This window comes from Mauremys reevesii, linkage group 5 (assembly GCF_016161935.1).
Source record: "Mauremys reevesii isolate NIE-2019 linkage group 5, ASM1616193v1, whole genome shotgun sequence".
NCBI lineage: Eukaryota > Metazoa > Chordata > Testudines > Geoemydidae > Mauremys > Mauremys reevesii.
The window spans coordinates 41,152,894-41,174,520 of record NC_052627.1 but is presented as its reverse complement, the minus strand read 5'-3'; the positions used below and the strand labels follow the sequence as shown (position 1 = coordinate 41,174,520).

The 21,627-nt window shown below is 40.0% G+C and overlaps 1 protein-coding gene across 3 annotated transcripts in view; it reads left to right on the top strand.

Annotated features, from left to right (window-relative positions):
• Positions 1-21,627, top strand: part of TRPC3 (transient receptor potential cation channel subfamily C member 3) — a 92,587-nt gene that overhangs the window by 68,642 nt on the left and 2,318 nt on the right. For 2 of the 3 annotated variants that reach the window (XM_039542666.1, XM_039542664.1), the window contains 7 exons: positions 4,137-4,353; positions 5,493-5,726; positions 8,778-9,042; positions 9,953-10,148; positions 13,383-13,592; positions 15,510-15,593; positions 19,708-19,783. In XM_039542666.1, coding sequence (XP_039398600.1) covers positions 4,137-4,353; positions 5,493-5,726; positions 8,778-9,042; positions 9,953-10,148; positions 13,383-13,592; positions 15,510-15,593; positions 19,708-19,783 — 1,282 coding nt within the window. The remainder of the gene's footprint in view (positions 1-4,136; positions 4,354-5,492; positions 5,727-8,777; positions 9,043-9,952; positions 10,149-13,382; positions 13,593-15,509; positions 15,594-19,707; positions 19,784-21,627) is intronic. The other variant, XM_039542665.1, reaches the window with a different exon arrangement.

Below are 21,627 nucleotides of genomic sequence, written 5' to 3'. Positions count from 1 at the left end.
AATTGCGTTTGAGCACTAAGATATGTAATAAACTCTCTCAGACTCCATGATATTTATGTTTGAATATTTTGTGTTAGATTCTCTCCATGATACCAGCTATATACTTGAACTTGTACAAGTACTATGTACTTTTTGCTAATGACCACTTCCTACAGTGCTCCAAAAAGCTCTATATCAGTTCCTCTCAGTTGGCATCTTAGGGATCTGATTCTGCTCTCATATAATTCTATAGCAAAACTACCATTGACTTCAATGGTACAGGATTGAGTCCTAAATGAAATACTTTTTGTTGCTAAACTGTTAGGTCAGATTGCTTATAAAGGTGAATTGCAAAGCAAAACTTAAATGAAGCACAGTTTTCTAACCACACTGTGGGGGCATTCAGAAGAGAACAACATTTTTAACAAATAATTTCACATTTATATTTTCCCTCGGTGAAATCATCCTGGTGTTTCTAGGTTCACAGATGATGTCATAACACAAATACCAGCAGTCTCACTGAAATCCATTCATTCCATGATATGTGCGATGTCAACAAAATGATGTATTCTGATATATCTTCAGTAAACCGGGAAGAACAAAAGAGGATTTCACAGACAGAAGGTTTTTTTAAAGTTTACTTAGAACTTACTTCTTTGTGGAATGTCTTCCAGGCCCTTCCCCACAAGCTTGTTCAGAAGGGGTATCCAGAACAGAAATTTGTGTTCCATTTGAGTTTATATTTTGCTTTGCAGTTCACCTTTAAGAGGTGATAAGATTCTGCACACCCCGTACATTTTTAAAAGGAAACTGATGTTTTCTTTCCTTGGTCATTTGTTTATTTGTTTATTTTAAAGATTAATCTTTATGAAATAGCATCATTGTTACTCAGATTATCTTCTGAAATGTCACTTCCCTTGATGAGCTGTTGTAAAGGTACCCCTTATAGCTGCATGGTAGACTGATGTCATGTAAACTCATGATCAGGGTTTTTTTAATGTCTGATATGGAAAAAATGGCATTTCTCCATGAGCTTTAATTCCCACTGTCAGAAACACTTGGCCCTTTTTGAATGCTCATGTGAAATCAAAGTATTGGACTTACAGATCAACTGCTTAATATTGTAATTTAAAAATGCTTTATAAAGGTCAGGTACAAACAGGGGCTATTAAAGTCCTTTGTATAACTAGTGAATGTCAAATTAGTGCATACTTTACTGCTCAGCTCACTGAATCTAACCTCTGACTTCAGGTCCAGGAAAACCTTGAGATAGGGAAACTACTTTAGACTCCTCACTCACTAAATTCACTGGCTTTCTTGTGAAAGGATATTGCTGTTAGTGCAGACCTTCAGATGAGGTTTTAAAATCTCACATAATATCATAATATTTTGTCTTATGTCATAATTAATACCATTCTTGGCCATATGCTATTCAACATTTTTATCAATGACCCAAAAGAAAACAGAAAATCATCACTGATCAAGTTTGCAGATGACACAAAAATTGGGGGAGTGGTAAATAATGAAGATAGGTCACTGATATAGAGTGATTTGTATCACTTGGTAAGCTAGGTGTAAGGACACATGCATTTTAATGGGGTTAAATGTAAATATATACATTTGGGAACAAAGACTGTAGGCCATACTTACAGTCCATAGGCCATACTTACAGGAACTCTATTCTAGGAAGCAATGACTCTGAAAAGGATTTGAGGGTCGTGGTGGATACTCAGCTGAACGTGAGCGTGCACACAGTTCTGGAATGTTATTGATAAATTGGAGAGGGTTCAGAGAAGAGCCACAAGAGAATAATTAAAGGATTAGAAAATATGCCTTACAGTGGCAGACTCAAGGAGCTCAATCTATTTATTTTAAGAAAAAGAAGGTTGAGGGGGGACTCTATTACAGTCTATATGTACCTATATGAGGAACAAATATTTGATAATGGATTCTTTAATCTGTTAGAGAAAGGTATAACACAATCCAATGGCTGGAAGTTGAAGACAAATTCAGGCTGGAAATAAGGTGTAAATTTTTAACAGTGAGGGTAATTAACCATTGGAACAATTTACTAAGGGTCATAGTAGATTCTCCAACACTGCAATTTTAAAATTAAGATTGGATGTTTTTCTAAAAGCTATGCTCTAAGAATTATTTTGGGGGGTTTTGTGGCCTGTGTTATACAAGGGGTTAGAGCAAATGATCACAATGGTCCTCTCTGGCTTTGGAATCTATGAATACAACTGATATGTTTGAACTAACTTAGTGTCACTCCCTTGCTATATTTGGGGAGCCAGATAATTTGAGAGACTGTGCAGGAATTGAGGCAAGACGTTCTGACCACCACTAATCTTGCAGTATCTCATGAAAGGACAGGGGTAACAGTAGTCCTTATGCACAGGGGTCTTCAGAGACTGATCTGTGCATATATCCCCAAGGGTGCCATTCACTCCAAAAGGGGTTGGAAGGAAGCTGGGAGAGGAAACTGGTAGAAACTATATTTCCTAAGATGCAGTGCCTCCTGGATTTCCCAATGGTGTGGGGTGGTTGCATCTCTGCACAGTCTCCACTTTAGCCAACATCTAAATGACTCACTGGTCCATAGTTACCCAGAAGTCTTTGGGCCAGAATTTGATTGCTCTTTTGTGAGTGCATTACAGGAGGTTAGGGGGAAAGAATGCCCATCCCCCAAGAACCCTTTCACTGGCACTCACTGTGTGCATAAACTGGGGAATGACAGCACCAACAGAGGTACAAGAACCCCTCCTCCCTCAAGAGGTTGGCAGTAGAATTGGTCCAGAAAAGGTGCGCTATGGCCCTGCCCCTTACCACACTGGCTTGTGGCACCGGGCTAGTGCAAATGGGCTCACATGCTCCCTCTTTGTACAGGAGGTAGCAAATGCAGCTCCAGAGTGCTTTCCCTTCAGCTTCCCTGAAGTGTGCTGCTTCCTCTGTCTTCTGCAGGAAGACTGCTGCTGGCCACTACCACTGTTGTAATGCACCTCCACCCATCCCAAATGCAGCAATATTAATAGAGCCACTCGCTAGCCCACTGAGTGCTCTTTTAATCCAGATGAATTCATTTAAACATGTTAATATTTCTGAACTCGTTTTACTTACTTTGTTGCTGTGTAAATTTTTTCAATTAGTTTTTTAAAAAGCATTTACAAAGTCTTGATCTAGGGGATAGTTTATGCTCTGAATACATCATCCAGAGACGAGTCTGTTTTTCCTCAGGCATGATATAAATAGTGCTTTGATGTTCTGATTTGCTGAACTCGATACAGCTAATTATCGTAGGTAAACTAATAATGCCCTGAAAACTTTGGATATCTTCCCTGTTGGTAGAGAAGATATTTTGTTATCCACTTCTCCCTGGGCCTGATCCACCTCTCCATTGACTTCCACGGGCATTAGATCAGGTCCTCTCTGAACAGCAGTGAATGCTGATATGGTGTGGGTGTAACTCCTGAGAGAATTACTCTGCAAACATTGTCTTCTATGTGATTATGGAGCATCAAAAATGGTGACTGACAGGCAGGGCCGGCTCCAGACCCCAGCGCGCTAAGTGCGCGCTTGGGGCGGCATTTTGCCGGCAGGGTGGCAGGCGGGTCCGGCGGACCTTCTGCAGTCATGCCTGCGGGAGGTCCACCGGAGCCGCGGCTCCAGTGGACCTCCCGCAGGCATGACTGCGGACGGTTCGCTGGTCCTGCGGCTTGGTTGGACCTCCCGCAGGCATGCCTGCCGATGCTCCACCGGAGCCGCGGGACCAGCGAACCCTCCGCAGCTGCGGGAGGTCCACTGGAGCCGCGGGACCAGCGGACCCTCCACAGTCATGCCTGCGGGAGGTCCGCTGGACCCGCGGCTCCGGTACACCTCCCGCAGGCATGACTGCTTGGGGCGGCCAAATTCCTAGAGCTGCCCCCGCTGACAGGACATCATCCTGTATGGGTTGCCTTCTTGAGACTACTGGCAGGAATGATACCATTGCATGACTGTTCAGTGCACTTAAAGGGTATTCCTAAGCAATAGCGGGTACTTTAATTCTAGCCCACCATTATCTGTAAGTGCCTCTTTATGATTCTGAGCTGTGTGATGCAAGGGAAATGCTGTATCTTTTTTAAAAATGAGGAACTGGTTTTGTTTTGCCTTCACAGCTTGGAAAAATTCTCCGCAGCCCATTTATGAAATTTGTGGCACATGCAGCGTCCTTCATTATTTTCTTGGGCCTACTGGTGTTCAATGCCTCAGACAGATTTGAAGGCATCACAACCCTCCCGAATGTCACGGTTACTGATTACCCTAAACAGATCTTTAGGGTGAAAACTACCCGGTTCACTTGGACGGAGATGCTGATCATGGTGTGGGTGCTTGGTAAGTATAGAATATTGCTGCTTCCCTCCAATTCCATGACAGCTGTATTGTGTAGCTAGACATTCTAAAAGAAAAAAGCGAGGCCCAAATTCTGACCCCCACTGCAGCCATGTATACGGCTCCAGTGGTATTCAGGGGCTACATTGGCTTCCAGAGGAAAACTTCCAGCAGCCAACAATTGGCATATGCAGATCCACACTGCCCTTCATGCAGCCCCTGGTGTACAAACGTGCCATAGGTAGGAAAGGCATGTTTCTAGTTTCTTCTGCTTTCAGTAAGAGCTGTCTCAAGTTAAGTAAACATCACCAACATGTCTTCTTATGTTCAGTGTAATGAACAATTTTATTTAACATTGTAAAATGAGTAATTTTCCACATATTTGCAAGAGTAAAACGGCCAGCTGTGTTCTTCAGAGGATGAAGATTGTACCACTGTGTAATAAATGGAAAACTCAATGACTCACAATGATACTACTACAATGTTCAGAAATCCTGGCATTTGTGGCAGAAATCCAGGTTTGGTATAATATCATATCAATAATATCTTAGCTTTCAGAATGTAATAGGATTGGTGTAATATCACTGATACAATAGTGTAATAACATAAACTCGTTATTTTAAACAAATCACAAAGCCTATGCCGTTGTATATGCCAGAAGGTCAGGTGTTTCCGTGGCTTGATGTTAATGCATTAGCTAATTAGGGCTTACTTAGCACTGGAGGAAATCACAGCTTCTTGCAGTGTCAAAGGGCTAATGAGTCAGTTTTTGTTACTAGACTTTTTTTTCATTGCCTGATCATCTGCCAGCCTGTTTGAGATTTTATGTATGTTATTAAGTGAAATGGGAGAGGAGCGCTGGTAGGGTTATCCTTCCACTTTTAAAAGATATCCTCCTGCAACAAAAACATCACGTTGAGAGGTCATGATGTTTGTCATTATATTACAATGTAGCAGCCCCAATGCATGATGACTGAACTTTGGCCCTAAAGACAGCCCCAGGAAAGTTGATATAGGTAGCAACCCTGTAATACTGAAAATGTGTACTTCAGTGCCTTCCTGGTGAATCCTGATTTTATGGGAGGGAAAGTTAAATGATTCTCAGGAGTGACCAAACTGGCTCTATTCCTTTCTTGTTGCAGGTATGATGTGGTCAGAATGCAAAGAGCTCTGGCTAGAAGGACCCAGGGAATATATTTTGCAGCTGTGGAATGTTCTAGATTTTGGGATGTTGTCCATTTTCATTGCTGCTTTCACAGCCAGGCTCCTAGCATTTCTGCAGGCCACCAAAGCACAGCAATATGTGGACAACTACATTGAGGAGAGTGACCTCTCTGTAGTCACACTTCCACCTGAAATAGAGTATTTTACTTACGGTGAGTTTGAATGTTACTTTCAAGTAGTAAACTAGTGGGCACTCATATAAAGGGACAGTGTTAGGATTGTTAGGCATAAATAGAAACCCTTTACAACTATTTGATTTCATAATATTTACCTTAAGGTTTCTGCCGATTTGTATTTATTTTTTATGCTTTTTTAAAAGTATTTGTTGTGACCATCAGTTTAACAAATAACATATTGACATACTAATACTAAACAAAATAGGGCCAAATTCAGCTCAGGTTTAACTGGGCATAACCATGAAGTCCATGCAGTTGCTTATGCTAGAGCTAAATTTGACGGCTAGGGCTAGATTCAACAAGGGATTTAGGTGCCTTACTGCCACTTTAGGTGCCTAAGTCCAAAATTTAGATCCTCAAAACCCTCTGCTCAGCTGCCACCTAACCCTGCAGGTGCCTATATGTCTGTTGGTGGGCATGCAAAAAACTCCCTCATCTATCTCTTCTGTGGAGCCTGATCAGGTAGGCATGCTTAGAGGCTGTCTTTCTGGATTGAGCCCCACACAAAACACAGCTGAGGATATAGTGCCACCCTCCTTATATCCAGTTGGTTGGAGCACTCATGTGATATGTCAGGCACAAGTTAAAACCCCCAGTCTGCCTGATACAGAGCAGGGATTTGAAGCCAGGTCTCCCAGCTCAGTGTTGGGGCATAGGGTATTTTTAGAGTGGGTTTCTTTCAGTCTCTCCTGTCAAAGCTGTTCCACTTTCTATAAAATACTTAAATATTCACTGGAGCAGGGACTAGAATCTGGGTCTTCTAGATGAGTGTGTTAGCCATGGGGCTAGAGAGTCATTCTCATCCTCTTTCTGGTCCAATGAATGCTTAAGCATTTTATAAGGGAGGAACAGCTTTAACGGGTGAGATTGAGAAACCCACCCCAAAATATCCTATATCTAGGCTTGGCAAAATTTGATTTTTATGTTTTATAATTTTGATGGATAATATTGCTGTTTATTTTTAAGAATTTTTTTTAGACTTTGATCTATTTAAATTTTCACAGCTGCATGAAATTATGAGGGGGTCAAACAAATGTTTAATGACAGTAGATGTTGCAGTTCAAAGAGTTCAAGCTTTATAAACCATTAAAACACAAATTGTCAACATCGGATGTCAAAATATACAACATAAATATCTCTAAATCAACATATCAGACCTGTTTTTACTGCTCATTCACGTGTTCATTTGTAATAAGCCTAATTCACAAGTCTACATTATTGGATTTTGACTCTAAATTCTCAAGCAGCATTTTTCTTACTTGCCTATTTGTTAATTTTGATTATTATCGATGGAAGTATTTTTGTCCGTTTGCATGTGTATGGTGACATCAGTGTTTACCAATCTAATCCCAGAGCCATCCCTTGGGTAGGGCAAATTGAAGTGACCGCTCTGGGCCCTGCCCTTTGGAGAGGTGCAATTGGCCAGCGTGGTCGGTCCCGGAAGACATCGGTGTGGGAAGTAGGGGTGTGGAGGGTGCTGCAGCACCCCTGGGCTCCTGGCTGCCTCCCCACACACCTAGGGTCCCGGCTGCCACCCTGGGCCCATGGTCTTAGCGGAGACAGCACCTGGCTTGGCTGCCCATGTTTCAGTGTAGCAAGTCCCCCGCCCTGGCCGAAGCCCTGAGCCACCATGGCACTATGGCCAATAATAGCCCTGCAGTTGGTGCCAGCAACTGCCAGCAGCAGCAGGCAGCCCAGCACCAGGCTGGATCCAGCCCAGCTGCCAATGCAGAGTGGGGCCCCCAAGCTGGTGGTGGCTAATTTATTCCAGGCCCTGCATGCCCCCTGCTCCGCCCTTTCTAATCCTTCCAAGGCTACCTTAGCCCAGTAGCTAGGTCCCTCACCTGGGAGACTTGGGTTCAAGTCCTTGCTCTGAATCAGGAAGAGTGAGCATTTGAACTGGGCTGATGGGTATAAGGGGGAGACTCCTCTCTCTTGTTTTTTTGGTGAGAAAATTGTAACAAAAACCTAAATAGCCTGTTGCACTCAATAAACTAAATTTGTTCCTCAGCCAACAGTGCTGGCTTTCCATAAAAAAAAACCAAACCACCCCGCTGCCCCTTTCATCATGCTGCTGATTAAATTCTGCATATAACTCCTAATAAATTATTAGCCTTTCTATTGCTTTAATTAAAAAACAAAACAACGACAAAAAACCCCACAACCTTTGGTGATATTGACATGATATTAACATATGTTATTGAAAAAAAAAGCTAATATTGTATTTATTTCCACATAATTCACTGTTAATTTTTCTCTAAAAAAGTTTTTATATTAAATATGTATTTTACTGTCCTTATTTATGATGTCATTATTACCCTTGTATGGATATTTTATATGATTTTTAACCTACAAAATAACTTTTTTACAGAACATATGTGAGGTTATATCTTATTAAAAGCAGCGGTCTTTAGTCACTGATACAATATAAATAAAAAATAATTATTGTTGTTAAACAAAAATGGACTGGGACATAGAGTCCTGACTCAGGAAAGACTGAATAATGATCAGTGGTCCTATATAGCTGTTATAGATATCTAAACAAATTAAATAATAAAAAAGAGAAATAAAGATTAGGGTACATATAAGAATACTACTGTGTTTTAATTTTATTTGGGAAAATTTTATCATGTACAGAAACATGCAAATATTAGTAGTGATTTTAATTATTATAGAATCTATAAATGTTATATGTAATAATATAAAAATTTCATTCTATGGTGGGATATATCCTCATATTAATGTTCATGCTTAACTACCAATAGAGAGGTAAATACACACACTATTAGAAGAGATCCTCATGTTTCTTTACATTATAACTTCCACTGAAAAAGTATACATTTCAAATTCTTCATTTATAACTTAAAAGCTAATTGTAATACAACATCAGCTACTAGACTCCACAAATGTTTGTCCTTACTAGATAAAGATATGTGCATGACAATTCCCAATCTATAGCTATATTTTTCTAAACATGGTGATAAGTAAGAAACTCAATTATTTACCCCTTTATTTCATGTGTTCCAGCCAGAGACAAATGGCTCCCATCTGATCCACAGATAATATCTGAAGGTCTCTATGCAATAGCTGTTGTGCTTAGCTTCTCTCGGATTGCATATATCCTGCCTGCAAATGAGAGCTTTGGGCCCTTGCAGATTTCCCTTGGAAGGACTGTAAAGGACATTTTTAAGTTTATGGTCCTTTTTATTATGGTATTTTTTGCATTTATGATTGGGATGTTCATACTCTACTCCTACTACCTTGGAGCTAAAGTAAACTCTGCTTTTACAACGTAAGTATGAAGTTGTGCTTAAGCAAAAGGAAATACAAAATTTTAGTCATTACCCGCTAGGGGCTTGAGGCTTGAAATGTTATATCGGCATAGCTATATGTGAAAAAAAACACCCTTGACCAACACAGTTATGGCAACGAAACCCCCGGTGTAGATGCAGCTATTGACCGAAGAGTGCTTTCATTGATGTAGCTAATGTCATCTGGGGAGGTGGCATTTTTACACTGACAGAGAAACTCATTCTGTTGGTATAGGCTGTGTCTGCTCTAAGGACTATGCTGGTGGGACTGTGCAGGCAGAGCTAAGCTGGCATAGCTGTGTTGATATCATCTCTGTTGTGTAGACATAGCCTGAGTTTGTGAGCTGTTGAGTGCCCTCTGCTCCCAGTATAGTCAAAACAACATGGGAAGAAACAGGGGCGGCTCTAGGAATTGCGCCGCCCCAAGGAGGGCGGCACGCTGCGGGAAGGGCTCTGGCGGTCGCCGGTCCCACGGCTCCGGTGGACCTCCTGCAGGCGTGCCTGCGGAGGGTCCGCTGGTCCCGTGGCTCCGGTGGACCTCCTGCAGGCACGCCTGCGGGAGGTCCACCGGAGCCGCGGGACCAGCGGACCGTCCGCAGGCATGTCTGCAGGAGGTCCACCAGAAGCACTTGCCGCCCTCCTGCGGCACGCCGCCCCAAGCGCGCGCTTGGCGCGCTGGGGTCTGGAGCCGGCCCTGGGAAGAAATCAAACATTCTGTGAAAAAATATTTTTTGTATTTGTTGTTTTGATTAAACATCTACACTAAAATCCCTTACAAAACTTTAAAATCTAAATCACAGACAGAAATTTGAGGTTATTTACTAAATTTGTCATAAGAACTGTATATTTATTTATATAATTAGTAACATTCCTCTCGATTCTTTCATATAGAGTTGAAGAAAGTTTCAAGACCTTGTTTTGGTCAATATTTGGTTTATCTGAAGTGACTTCAGTTGTCCTCAAATATGATCATAAATTCATAGAGAATATTGGCTACGTTTTGTATGGCATATACAATGTAACAATGGTTGTAGTTCTGCTCAACATGCTGATTGCTATGATCAACAGCTCGTATCAAGAAATTGAGGTAAGGTCTCTCTCTCTAAGGTATCTCTCCCTTTTATGATGTTCTAAAAGGACACTAGAATCCTCTTAATGGGCATATTCTGATGGAAATAAGTATGAGTAAAGGGACTATCCCAGTTAAAGAAGCTCACAAGAAAACATTGTGCTAGGAGATAATGGGTTATTTCATGAACAACTTTAGAGAGAAAAAATCTACAAAATATTACAAAGTAGAAGTTAGAGTGAGAACAACTCATTTGCACCTTATTTAAACAGTACTTTGAACCATCTGTAAAAAACATGGTTTAAACTTTTTTTCCCCCCAATCTGGATTTGGTTACCAGCATTGAAAGGCCAAAGCTTTTTTTTTTCAAATCAGTTTGGTCTGGTCCACACAGACAGGAATTTGGTAGCCAGAACCATGTTAGGGGCCTGTCTAGACAGTTGTGCTTTACCATGTCACCATGTAGTTTTAATCTGTAAACAGTATCAAATTGTGTTATAAACATATTTCTGACGCAATGATATAGCCCAGTAAAAACCCAGAGTCCAAACAAAAATTCAAACAAAATCAAATTTCAATCCTTTTCTGGATGGAAGCAGTATCCGTGACCATGCAAGTGTGAATGCAATTCCAATCAGAATCCCCCTCTTCTTTCATTCTATGGTTGGCAGCTGAGTCCTGTAGCTTAATGATCCCCTACTGCATTTGTTCTACAGCCATTTAACACCTGCCAGTCTGGTTCTCTGCCCTGCAGACATGGCAGAAAAACTGGGTTGAGGGTTTGGGTCTACCTGGCAAACAAGCCAGGCTGTTTGGGACCTCCCAGGATCTGGACAGATAGTATCGCTCATTGCTTTTATATAGACATGAGAGTATGGTAAGCACTGTAAAATAGTAAAGGTCTGTCCCAAAAAAATTACAACTTAAACAAACTTTCAAATGAAGGATGGGATACAATAGACAGCAGAGCTATTGGGCAGACAATTTTAGCACGTGGCTAGTTGATTCCCTAATTCTTACTTTTTAAACATTTCATAACACCTTTTCCTGAACATAGGACATTTGACTGGGTGGCCAGGCCTTCAGTGCTGGTTAAATGGATTTTACTGTATTCCATAAAGATAAATGGCTTGCTAGTCCATTTCCCCCAAACCTTTTAACTAAACATAGATGTGTTAGATACTTCAGCTTCATTAATACATACACTTTCTTAGGTTTACGCACTGTGCTAATGCATGACATAAGCAAAGATTTTTCTGTGAGAGGGTTCTGATGACTAAATCACATTTAACAGCTATTTCAAGCTTAATTATTCAGTCTGAAGTGTAAGCACCCTTTTTCTGCTTTCAGTACAATATTTAAAACTTGATTCTAATCTTAGCTACACATTGCCATGTGCCCTGAAAGTTAGTGGCTGCTGCATTCACGCACACCTGCAAAGTGGCAGATTTTTAATGCCTGCAGTTTATCTTAAATTAGAATGAGTTCTCAAAATTATGAATAGCTATTTCATCTGTAAGACAGGTGATTTATTTGGGGTTCATTGGGACAGCAAATAACTTCATTTCAGAATTTAATTAATTCAATTTAGGTGCTTACCGTTCAGATACTGTGCAATAAAAGGAAGGAAAGAAAGACACACCCAAACGGGTGAAGATTACTGGTTTTAAAAGTCAAATCAAGATTGCTTACAAAGACAAAAGTATATTTAAGATGCCAATAAATCTGTGGCCTTACAAAAACAGTTTTAGCAAAATTTCAGCTTGCTTTTGTGATATCAGAAAGTACGTAAAAATTACGTGCAGATAGTTTTCTTGGGAAATTCTAAGATGATTTACTCTGTACAAAATGTGATGGAAACATCACAAACTTTAGGGTCTATTCTCTGCTCCCTACTCACATATTTATGGTCCAGATCATGAGAGGTGTTAGCATCTTCTGGCTCTTGAGCGACCTATATTAAATGGAATTGATGATCTCAGTCAACCCTTTCTAGACAAGAGCCCAAATTATGCAAACCACTATCATGACTGGCAATGACACTCTGGCTGGCAATCTCAGCAGACAGGCCAAATGTACTGCCATGGGGACTGAACTATGCCATCACACCTAGTTTAGAGGTCCCTGCAGTTCACCTTGGCAGGATATAATGGGAAAAGTTTCCCTCTTCTGTACCTATTCTGTGGGTAAATGCAGGGCTACAGTATCCAGGGCTGTAATTTTGGCATTTTTTGATGAGTAATAAATTGACTTAAAATTTTAAAATAAAAGGAGAAAAATAAAAACATATTTTGCACGTGCATTTCTGATAAGTGTTGAAAATACTTTATATTCCTTAGGATTAAATTTAATCTGGAAACAAATAAACTAATTTTTCATCTTTGGAGAATGTGTTCAAATTTCAGTTAGGTGAAACTAACTGCCATGAGATTTTACCAGTCTGGGCACAAAATCTGTTTGCTTATTCCTTCCCATGGATGCCAATAAAAAAAAAAAGATAGTGGGTTAACCATCAAAAGAAGGTCAAAAGTAATGTTTATAGGCAGGGCTGTGTGGAAAGGCTTGCACGTTAACTGCTCACACTATGCCTACCCAAAAGGCAACACTATTATTCCCTCAAAAAGCAGCAAAGAATCCTGTGGCACCTTATAGACTAACAGACATTTTGCAGCATGAGCTTTCGTGGGTATATATATACCTGCCCCTGGAAATTTCCACTACTTGCATCCGACGAAGTGGGTATTCACCCACGAAAGCTCATGCTGCAAAACGTCTGTTAGTCTATAAGGTGCCACAGGATTCTTTGCTGCTTTTACAGATCCAGACTAACACGGCTACCCCTCTGATATTATTTCCTCACTTGCACAGCACCACATTTCAGCATTAAATTTAAGGAAGAAAATACTTGCTTTTATTAAATAAATTTCTCTTTTAATAGCAGGACCTTAATATTTCAGTTTTCACTCATTGAAGATATAACACTTTTTTAAACTATTTGCATGCTTCAACTAAATATGACCATAAAAAGCCCACGTAAATAGACATAGCAGGAATTAAGTTAAAATAGACTTGATAACGCAGCTGCATTTCAGTAGAACTACTGGGAATCATTCACACTAACAAGTTCATCACATTTCTGTATAAAACAAAAAGAGAAGCTATTTAAGGTAGACTCCTTTTGAAAGAGTCTTGAATTATATGAAACCTAAAGTTAAGTAAAAGAAAGTAGACATCTTTTTGTTTCTAATGCAGGATGACAGTGATGTGGAGTGGAAGTTTGCTCGCTCTAAGCTCTGGTTATCTTACTTTGATGATGGAAAAACATTACCTCCACCGTTCAGTCTTGTACCAAGCCCCAAGTCTTTTTTCTATTTCATCATGAGGATCGTCAGCTTTTCTAAGTGCAGGAGGAGAAGGCTGCAGAAAGATACTGAAATAGGGATGGGTAACTCCAAATCTAGGGTAGGTCTTAAAATTTTTTCATTGCACTGGATAAATGTGTTTGCCTCCTAGCTCTTTGCTTTCCTTTAAATATTAGGGGATAGTTTTTACTTGTGAAGGATAGTACCAATTAATCAAGCAGTTTATTTTTAAAGTGCTGTAACCAGATGCCTTTTAAGCAGAGCACAAAAGCAAAGTAAAATGATACATTTTTGCAAAGCAGCAAGGTCCCTTTACCAAATATAACTGAAAGCATAAATAACCCAACAAAAACATCATTCCTAGCCAACTACCAAACAACAAAAATAAATCCCACAAGAAATGCCGTAAATAGTAAATAAAGAAGTCTTCAGCCTTATCCAGAAAGATGCCACTGGTGGACTTTCATGTATTTTAAGGGTAAAAGACTGGAAGATCTGGAAAGCTAACTTTTCCTTTCATCACCAGAATAGGTGAAGGGGCAAGTTTAGCCAGCTATATAGTATACCATTTCCCAAACTTCTTCACTGCAAAAAGCTATGTTCCTGACAGGGATGAGGGATAATTGTGCCTTTGTGGTATAATAATATCTAGCGCTTCCCTAACATCTTCACTCATAGCATCTGAAATGTTCTTCACAAATAGCAATAAATTCAGTCTTGCAATACTCCTGCGAGGTAGATAACCATTGTTCCCATTTTGCAGATGGGTAACTGGGGCACAGAGAGGTTAAAAGTGACCTTCAAAGGATTTTTTTATAGATTAGGATCATAGCCTTTTTTGATGGTTTACTATGTATACAGAAGGATTGAAAGAATTTTTTAAGTCATATATTTTGGTTGTTTTTTACTTTATAACACATGGGAAATGCCAAGTCTGGTCTTTGCTGGTTTTGATGAAGGGCTTCCTAAAACGTCGGTTTGTTATGAACTGTCAGGAGTGTTGAATCTTTAACAAAGATATCTCTCTACCTTTATATTATTTGGGCATTGGAGTTAAATATGTGTGTAAATAAATAAATAAATAAACCCCCACACATATCCCCAAAAGTAGTTTGAAACAGTTCAGCTAGAAAACCTTTCCCCTCCTAATTACTGGGTTGTCACTCTGTGGTCTCTTGTAAAGTCCTCATTTCACTAGTACTCCAGTCTCTAGAAAGTCTTTCAAGATAGGTAAAACCTGAACTTATAATGTAAAAAAAAAAAAAACAGAATTGTTTCTGTTATGATAAAAAAACTCAGGCTTTCCTTATACATCACAGAGAAACAAAATAGAGAGAGAGTGTGTGTGTGTGTGTATATATATTTTTAATGGTCACTTTTAAATGACTTTAAATGGTCACACAGGAAGTTCATGGCAGAGCCAGTAATAGATCCCAGGAGTCTGATTCTGCTCTCATCTGCACAAGTTTTTCACTGCTGTGACTCCTAATTCCCACTGCTATAAATGAGGCCTCAGATCTTTTAATCCCCAACCTTATGGTTTAGCCACAAGACCATCTTTTCACAACCCTTTTTCCCTTCTCTTTCTACTCCAGAGCTATAAAACTCTAAGTATTTGGACTCTGATAGCTATTACAAGAGTTTATTGCTGCACTAATAACTTGATGGTGAACTGTTTTCCAAATATATTATTATTATTCCTCAAGGCCATGGTTCAGCAAAACACGTAAGCCCATGCTTTGACTTTAATGAGACGTGGGCACATTCTTGAAGTATATGCTTAAGTGATTTGCTGAATAGGGATGGCCTTAAGTACATCCTTGAAATTAAACTCATGCTTAGGTGCTTTACTGAGTTTGGGCCCAAATTATTTTCAATGTTTTCTGAAAACAATATTCTGAAATGATGCGCTATTGCCATATTATTCTGTCATATCATATGGAAAAAAGATGAAGCTGGCTTATAACAGCTGTGAATTCCATAGAATATGTTCTAATTTAGCTTTATTGTTTCCTAGTTAAACCTCGTCACTCAGTCTAACTCAAGGGTTTTCGAATCACACAGTTTTAACAGCATTCTCAATCAGCCAACACGCTATCAGGTAAGCTCTAGTTTAGAGCAATGTGATAATGTGAGGACACTAACAGAATTCTGTGATTCAAATACACTGAGTCTTCCCAAGATGAAAAAGAATTCTCTCGGCAATCAGAGAAGCATATTGTTGCTGCTACTGTGTGCACACAGTACTTGTAGCTTGTTTTTCAAGCCCTATCATTTGAAACATTTTAAACTAGTTCTCCAATAGGCCTTTCCTTGATCTGGCCATTTTGACAGCCTGTGCAGCAAGTGACAGAAGCAAATCTCTGGGGAAAGATCCAGAGAGCACTGGGTTGATATTATCTTCTCTTCCTTTCTTTAGAGGTTCTTTCTGATTACATGTGCTCTGTGATGCTTGAATGTCCTGGAGATGGAGGGGAAGAGAGACGTGGGGGACAGGGTGGCTCCTTCTGCTAGGATGTGGAGCCTGTCAAAGACCATTCGATACAGCTCAGAAAGGGAAGAATATTTACTCTGGCCCTTACTGGAGAATCTTTTGCACACTAAGCAGATCCTGTGAGGGCCGGCTCCAGATTTTTTGCAGCCCCAAGCAAAAGAAAAAAAAAAAAAGCCGGAGTGCTGCCGCCGAAGCAAAAACAAACAAACAAAAAACCGGAGTGCCGCCCTTTGAAAAGTGCTGCCCCCAAAGGGCCAAAGTGCCGCCCCTTGAAAAGTACCGCCCCCAAAGGGCCGGAGTGCTGCCCCTTAAGAAGTACCGCCCCAAGCACATGCGTGGAACGCTGGTGCCTAGAGCCGGCCCTGGATCCTGTGAAAGGGGCTTTAGGAATCTGTAGGGGTTAGGTTAGGCTATATATCAGTAAATACACTTGCATAGCCTCAGATATGAGCAGGGCAACAACAGGAGTGCACAAAAGGAGCCCTTGCAGTAGGGGTGTCCAAAAGGTGGCCCAATGGCCAGATCCTGCCTGCTTAAAACATTTATGTCAAAGGACGTACTTAGACTGTGCAGAGTTTATTGTGAAAAAAGGTGAGTTTCTAGCCCTCATGGTTGCAAAGATGACCTTCCAAATGTGAACCAAGTATAACTGAGACAGTGCTGTCTTCCTGAGGCTGCCAACAGCTTTACATAATAATGTAGAGGTGTAAACTCCCTTGTCTCAGTGTCAGCTCAGAGGCCCAATGATGATATGTCAATGTTAACATTAACTATTTCATTGCTGATCATTTTGGTTTATAGAATGGAGAAGGGAGTGGCAGTGAATCCCACAAGAAAGCAGGAAGTGAGTTTTTCTTCAGGGAAGGAAATGCATGGAGGACAGGATACTCACAAAGACAGAGAGGGAGAGAAAATGAGAACAGAGAATAAGAAAGGAAGAGAAACAAAGGGTAGAAAAGCAGAGTGGAGCACATTTCCTCACTGAGTGATACTGACAAACAGCAAGGTGCTGAAAAAATAAATAATAACTAAAAGTTATTTATTATTTGGTGGGCTGGCAGGATTGTGAGGCACTCAAGGAGCCGTGGAAACATTTAAAAAATGTCTAACCAAAATGTCATTTTGACTTTCTAAATGAAATTTGGGATTTCCTGTTCTGCAGGAAATTTTGAAACTTTGTCTTTTGTTCTGTTTTAGAACAAAAACTAGCTTTATATTTCAGAATTTATCACCGATTTGGAATTCCAGCTTCCAGCCAGCTTTAGTTCCCACACTGTGGTCCATAAATCCCTGGTGGTTTGTGGAAGCATTTGCTAGCTAGTCACATTGTGCTGACTTTTTTTTTTCTCGTTTCCAGCTGCCAAACTGAAATAAAAGCAGCTAAAAATTCATTAAATACCTTCTGTAATATTACTTAACCCTGTAAGCAATTGCTGTAGTTGTCACAGACATATTATGCAATCATGAAGGGGAGAGGAGATGGCTAATGCCATGTGCATATGAGGAGTGGTAGTCCACTTGATCTGAATGAGCAGGAGGGTGACCCCAAGACAATCTTCCTGTTAAATTGTGACTCACACAATGAAAACGTCTGAGAACCCCAGCCATAGATAATGATAAAGTGAATTCAGCTGCAAAAAAAATTACTGTGAAGGGGCAGAATTAAACCCCTACAATTGAGAGGTAACGCTGGAAACTTAGGGGATATTGCAACCCTAACCTTTTCCCATGCACAATCATATATGAATTAAAGGGATGGAGTGGTAAACAGGATGATCAGTCCTAATTCTGAATGATCTGACTTCAGTAGATTTAAACGTTTTTTTTTAAATAGTAGTGGTTGAAGTTTTTGCCCATTTGGTACATACATTAAACTAAAGAAACAAATCCTAAAGGAAGGTCACAACACACTATATATTCAGGCTTGCCAAGATCAATCACAGTGAAAAATTTATGGCTAGTTAATTTCAAACAGCGATCCCCATAGATTAATCCAAGCATATATGTCAATTTAAAAGATTGCTCCTATGTCCAGATATTTTTTACTCTTGATCTAGAGCTGACCTGTAAGCACATAAAGTGCTTAGGATGGGGTTGGTGGCTTATCAGAGTTCAGTACTTCGTGAGATACCTGAGTTTTAATCCAACCTCAGGATGCTCATGCCTTGTGCTGAAAGGGGTTCACAGCACTGACGTGAAGCTCTCATCATTTTGGGTGAGGGCACATATTTAGGGGCAAAACCTGCTCCCCTATTTGAGTACAGAAGGCTCCAAACACAGTAAAACCACCACAGTTCTGCTGAAGCAGGAAGCTGACTGCAGAGAGGCTGCACAGGATAATTCCATACCCTTTGTACAGTGAAAAACAGAACAGTTCTCCACAGCTATATCAAGGGAGTTGGAACAAGGTGGGAGGGGTCGCAATTGAGTCCATTTTGGGTTGTTCCAGTCAAAATCTCGGCATGGGGAAAGGGCTGTAGAGGAGCTGTGCTGGTATGTGGGGCCCGCAGGATTCCATCCCTGATGACTGTGTAGATGTCTCTTGTATAAGGCCTGTTACTTAGCCTTTGCATGGGGGTCCATAATTTTAAATCTTAAGCAATAACAATGGAGGTAACTTGGTATTTCCTGGGTATTAATGACTGGCTGGAAGGAGTTGATGGCCTGAAGTTCATATAAATACAAATGCCAGCTGGTCATTAATCCCCAGGAAATGTTCTGTGCTGAGGTCATTATTGCTAAGTCCTGCAGTTCTTTTCAGGCAACTCTCTCATTGGCTCTTAAGCCTGAGTAAGGGACACTGATTGAACCATAAAATGAAAATGAAATAACCAGATGAATGTGCGGTTTGGGCATTGTATTTTCAGGTGGTATTTACAGGAAATTTCTATAGCGTTAATGCCTTGTACACTAGCCAGTTTGATTTTATAAATCATCTCTCAGCACTCCATTCAACCTTATACTGTATGGTGCATTCTGGTCAGTAAAGAGCTGCTTTATTATAGCCTCAGGGAAGGTAGCAAGTCCTCTAAATCATAGCATGTATGCGGTGACACAGCTCCTGCCAAAGCACAAGGAAGTAGAATGGGACCTTAGAAAGTAAGGGATGGGGGAAAAATCAACTCGGAAGGTGTGAGTGAAAATCCTACAGTTAACCTAACATACTGAATCCCTGACATAGGGAAGTTTAGAACTAGAAGTCTGCACAATATGTATAATGTAATGGAAAGAATTTTAAATTTGAAGATTTGGATATTTTGTTACAAGTGAGAAGAGTAGTCATATTTTCTCATAAACATTGCCAAATTTTGCTATTTTTTTCAGTAAAAACTGACCCATTTTCAAGTGAATGTGGCTTTGTAGCAAAATCATGTGAGGACTGGTACATGTTTTAGATATAAAAAATAGCCATTTTGTAGAATTTTGTGGAGAAGCAAAATTGCAGGGGTGTGAAATTGCTTGGAATGAAGGGGCAATAATGTCATGAAAATATTGTTAGCACTTTTGTACCAGTTAAGACCTCCTGCTGCCCTGGGCTGCATATAAGAGGAATGTAGACAAGGAAGGGATCATAATTTAATGTCTGGGTCCACTTAACCCACCAATAAAAGCAAAGATGAAGAAAGTGCTGTGAGACGTTTCACTTACAGGCATATGAGATGTTTAAGTGAATAGAACACAAGCTGTCTAACTGCTTAACTATGTATTTTTTGTCCAACAGCAAATCATGAAAAGGCTTATAAAACGTTATGTTCTGAAAGCACAAGTTGACAAAGAAAACGATGAAGTGAATGAAGGTGAGAGCCACTGTAAACACAGCATTCATGGATATTGTTTTTCTGCAGGACTATATTATTATTATTTATTTGTACTACAGTAACACCTAGAAACCCCAGCTGAGATCAAGGCCTCATTCTACTAGATGAACTTAGCACAAATACATAGCAAAAGACAGTCTTTGCCACAAAGAACTTGCAATGTAATAGGCAAGACAGACAAATGATGGGAGAAAGGATGTATTAATACTATTTTCTAGACGGGGGAACTGAAGGACAGAGAGATTAAGTAACTTGCCCAAAATCTCACAGGAAATCGGTGGTGGAGCCCAGAAATGAACTCAGATATCCTATGCCTCAGTCTGGTATCTTAAGCACCTTGAAAATCCTTCCTCTTTGTTTTATTTCAACTGAACGCGCAATGTATTGTATTACACTGTGAACCATAAAATGGAGGGAAGAGGGAAATGGAAGAGGGAACATTCACCTGTAAAATTCCATGGCCCTGGGAGAACCACCAATCTACATTGAAAATGGCCATGTGGTAGCTGTATGGTGAGAAAAGAAAGGGGCAATGGCCACAGTTCCTGATGTGGGCCAGAGTCCTATGAGAAATGGTAGGACAGCCCTTAAAGAATCTTGGTTGGCCTCAGAAAGCTTTTCTGACCCTAGTTCTATTTCAGCCAAGGCAATATGGCTCTCTAACCTGCAGTAGTGACTTTGGCTTGTCAATTGGTCACTACATACCCCATAACTCTCTGGAAGGAGAAGCAGACATGGAAGCAGGGAGTTAGTTATGGTCAGAGAAAAAAGAATTTATGATGCATCATTGGTTACTCTGCATGAGAGGCAAACATGCTCCATAGCGGCTGTTACCCTGACTCCTCCCCTCACCATATAGCCCTTGCAGAGCTGAGCTTGTGCACTGTAGAAACAGAGGCTGCAGGCAGTTTGTATGATGGGGAAGGATGCACTGCATGGCTTTCTTTTATCTATATGGCCCTCTCACCCCAGTTTCTGCAGGATTTCCATGGTTTTGCACTCATTCACACTACACAGTGAGGGGAATCATATAGGTCTATATTAAATCACACATGCATTGCACTGCTCAGCAATACTTCTTCAAACATAGGGCTATCAAAACCATTCATGTGACAAAAATATCACTCAGAATATTGCCTAAACGTTGGTGTGAAGAAAAAGGCAGTTCTTTTTACTGCCAAACTGTAATAATTAAAAGCTTTTAAGAAAGATATTGAAAAATATCCTTGAAAACAAACATCATGCAAGCTAAATTTGTTAGTTAGCCCTGGTTGATGTTAGTGCTCATGGTCTGACATCTAGATTTAAACTGGATCTTATTTAATTACTGTCACTACCAATCCCATCTCTACAGTTAGGGCTAATTCATGCAAACTGTGCCAGGTATAGGGTTTAGTGTCTTGATTTATTCTAGTGAAATCAGTTGGACTATCCATGCATGATAGGAATGGGCCCTTCTTTCAGAGCAATTTGGCGCTGTATTTTTAATGTTAAGCAATAGCTTTCTGAAAAAAATTGATGCTTTATACACGGAAAGCCTTGCTACCATACTAAATATGCTTAAATGTAAATAAAAACATATTCTAAACTATCTGACATTAACTAAACTTATTTTTCACTCCCATAATCTGTGAATCATTTTCTGAGTGCTATGGCATTGGCAAAATAGTGACAGCCACAAAAAAACCGTCAAGCTGATTGAAACCTGAATCTAGGCTTGAAAAGAAATTAAACTATAATGTATACCTTAATCTTATTTTATACGCTGTAAACTAGAAATTTCTGTATATTTGAAAACCAATAAAATATGAATAAAAAGAAAA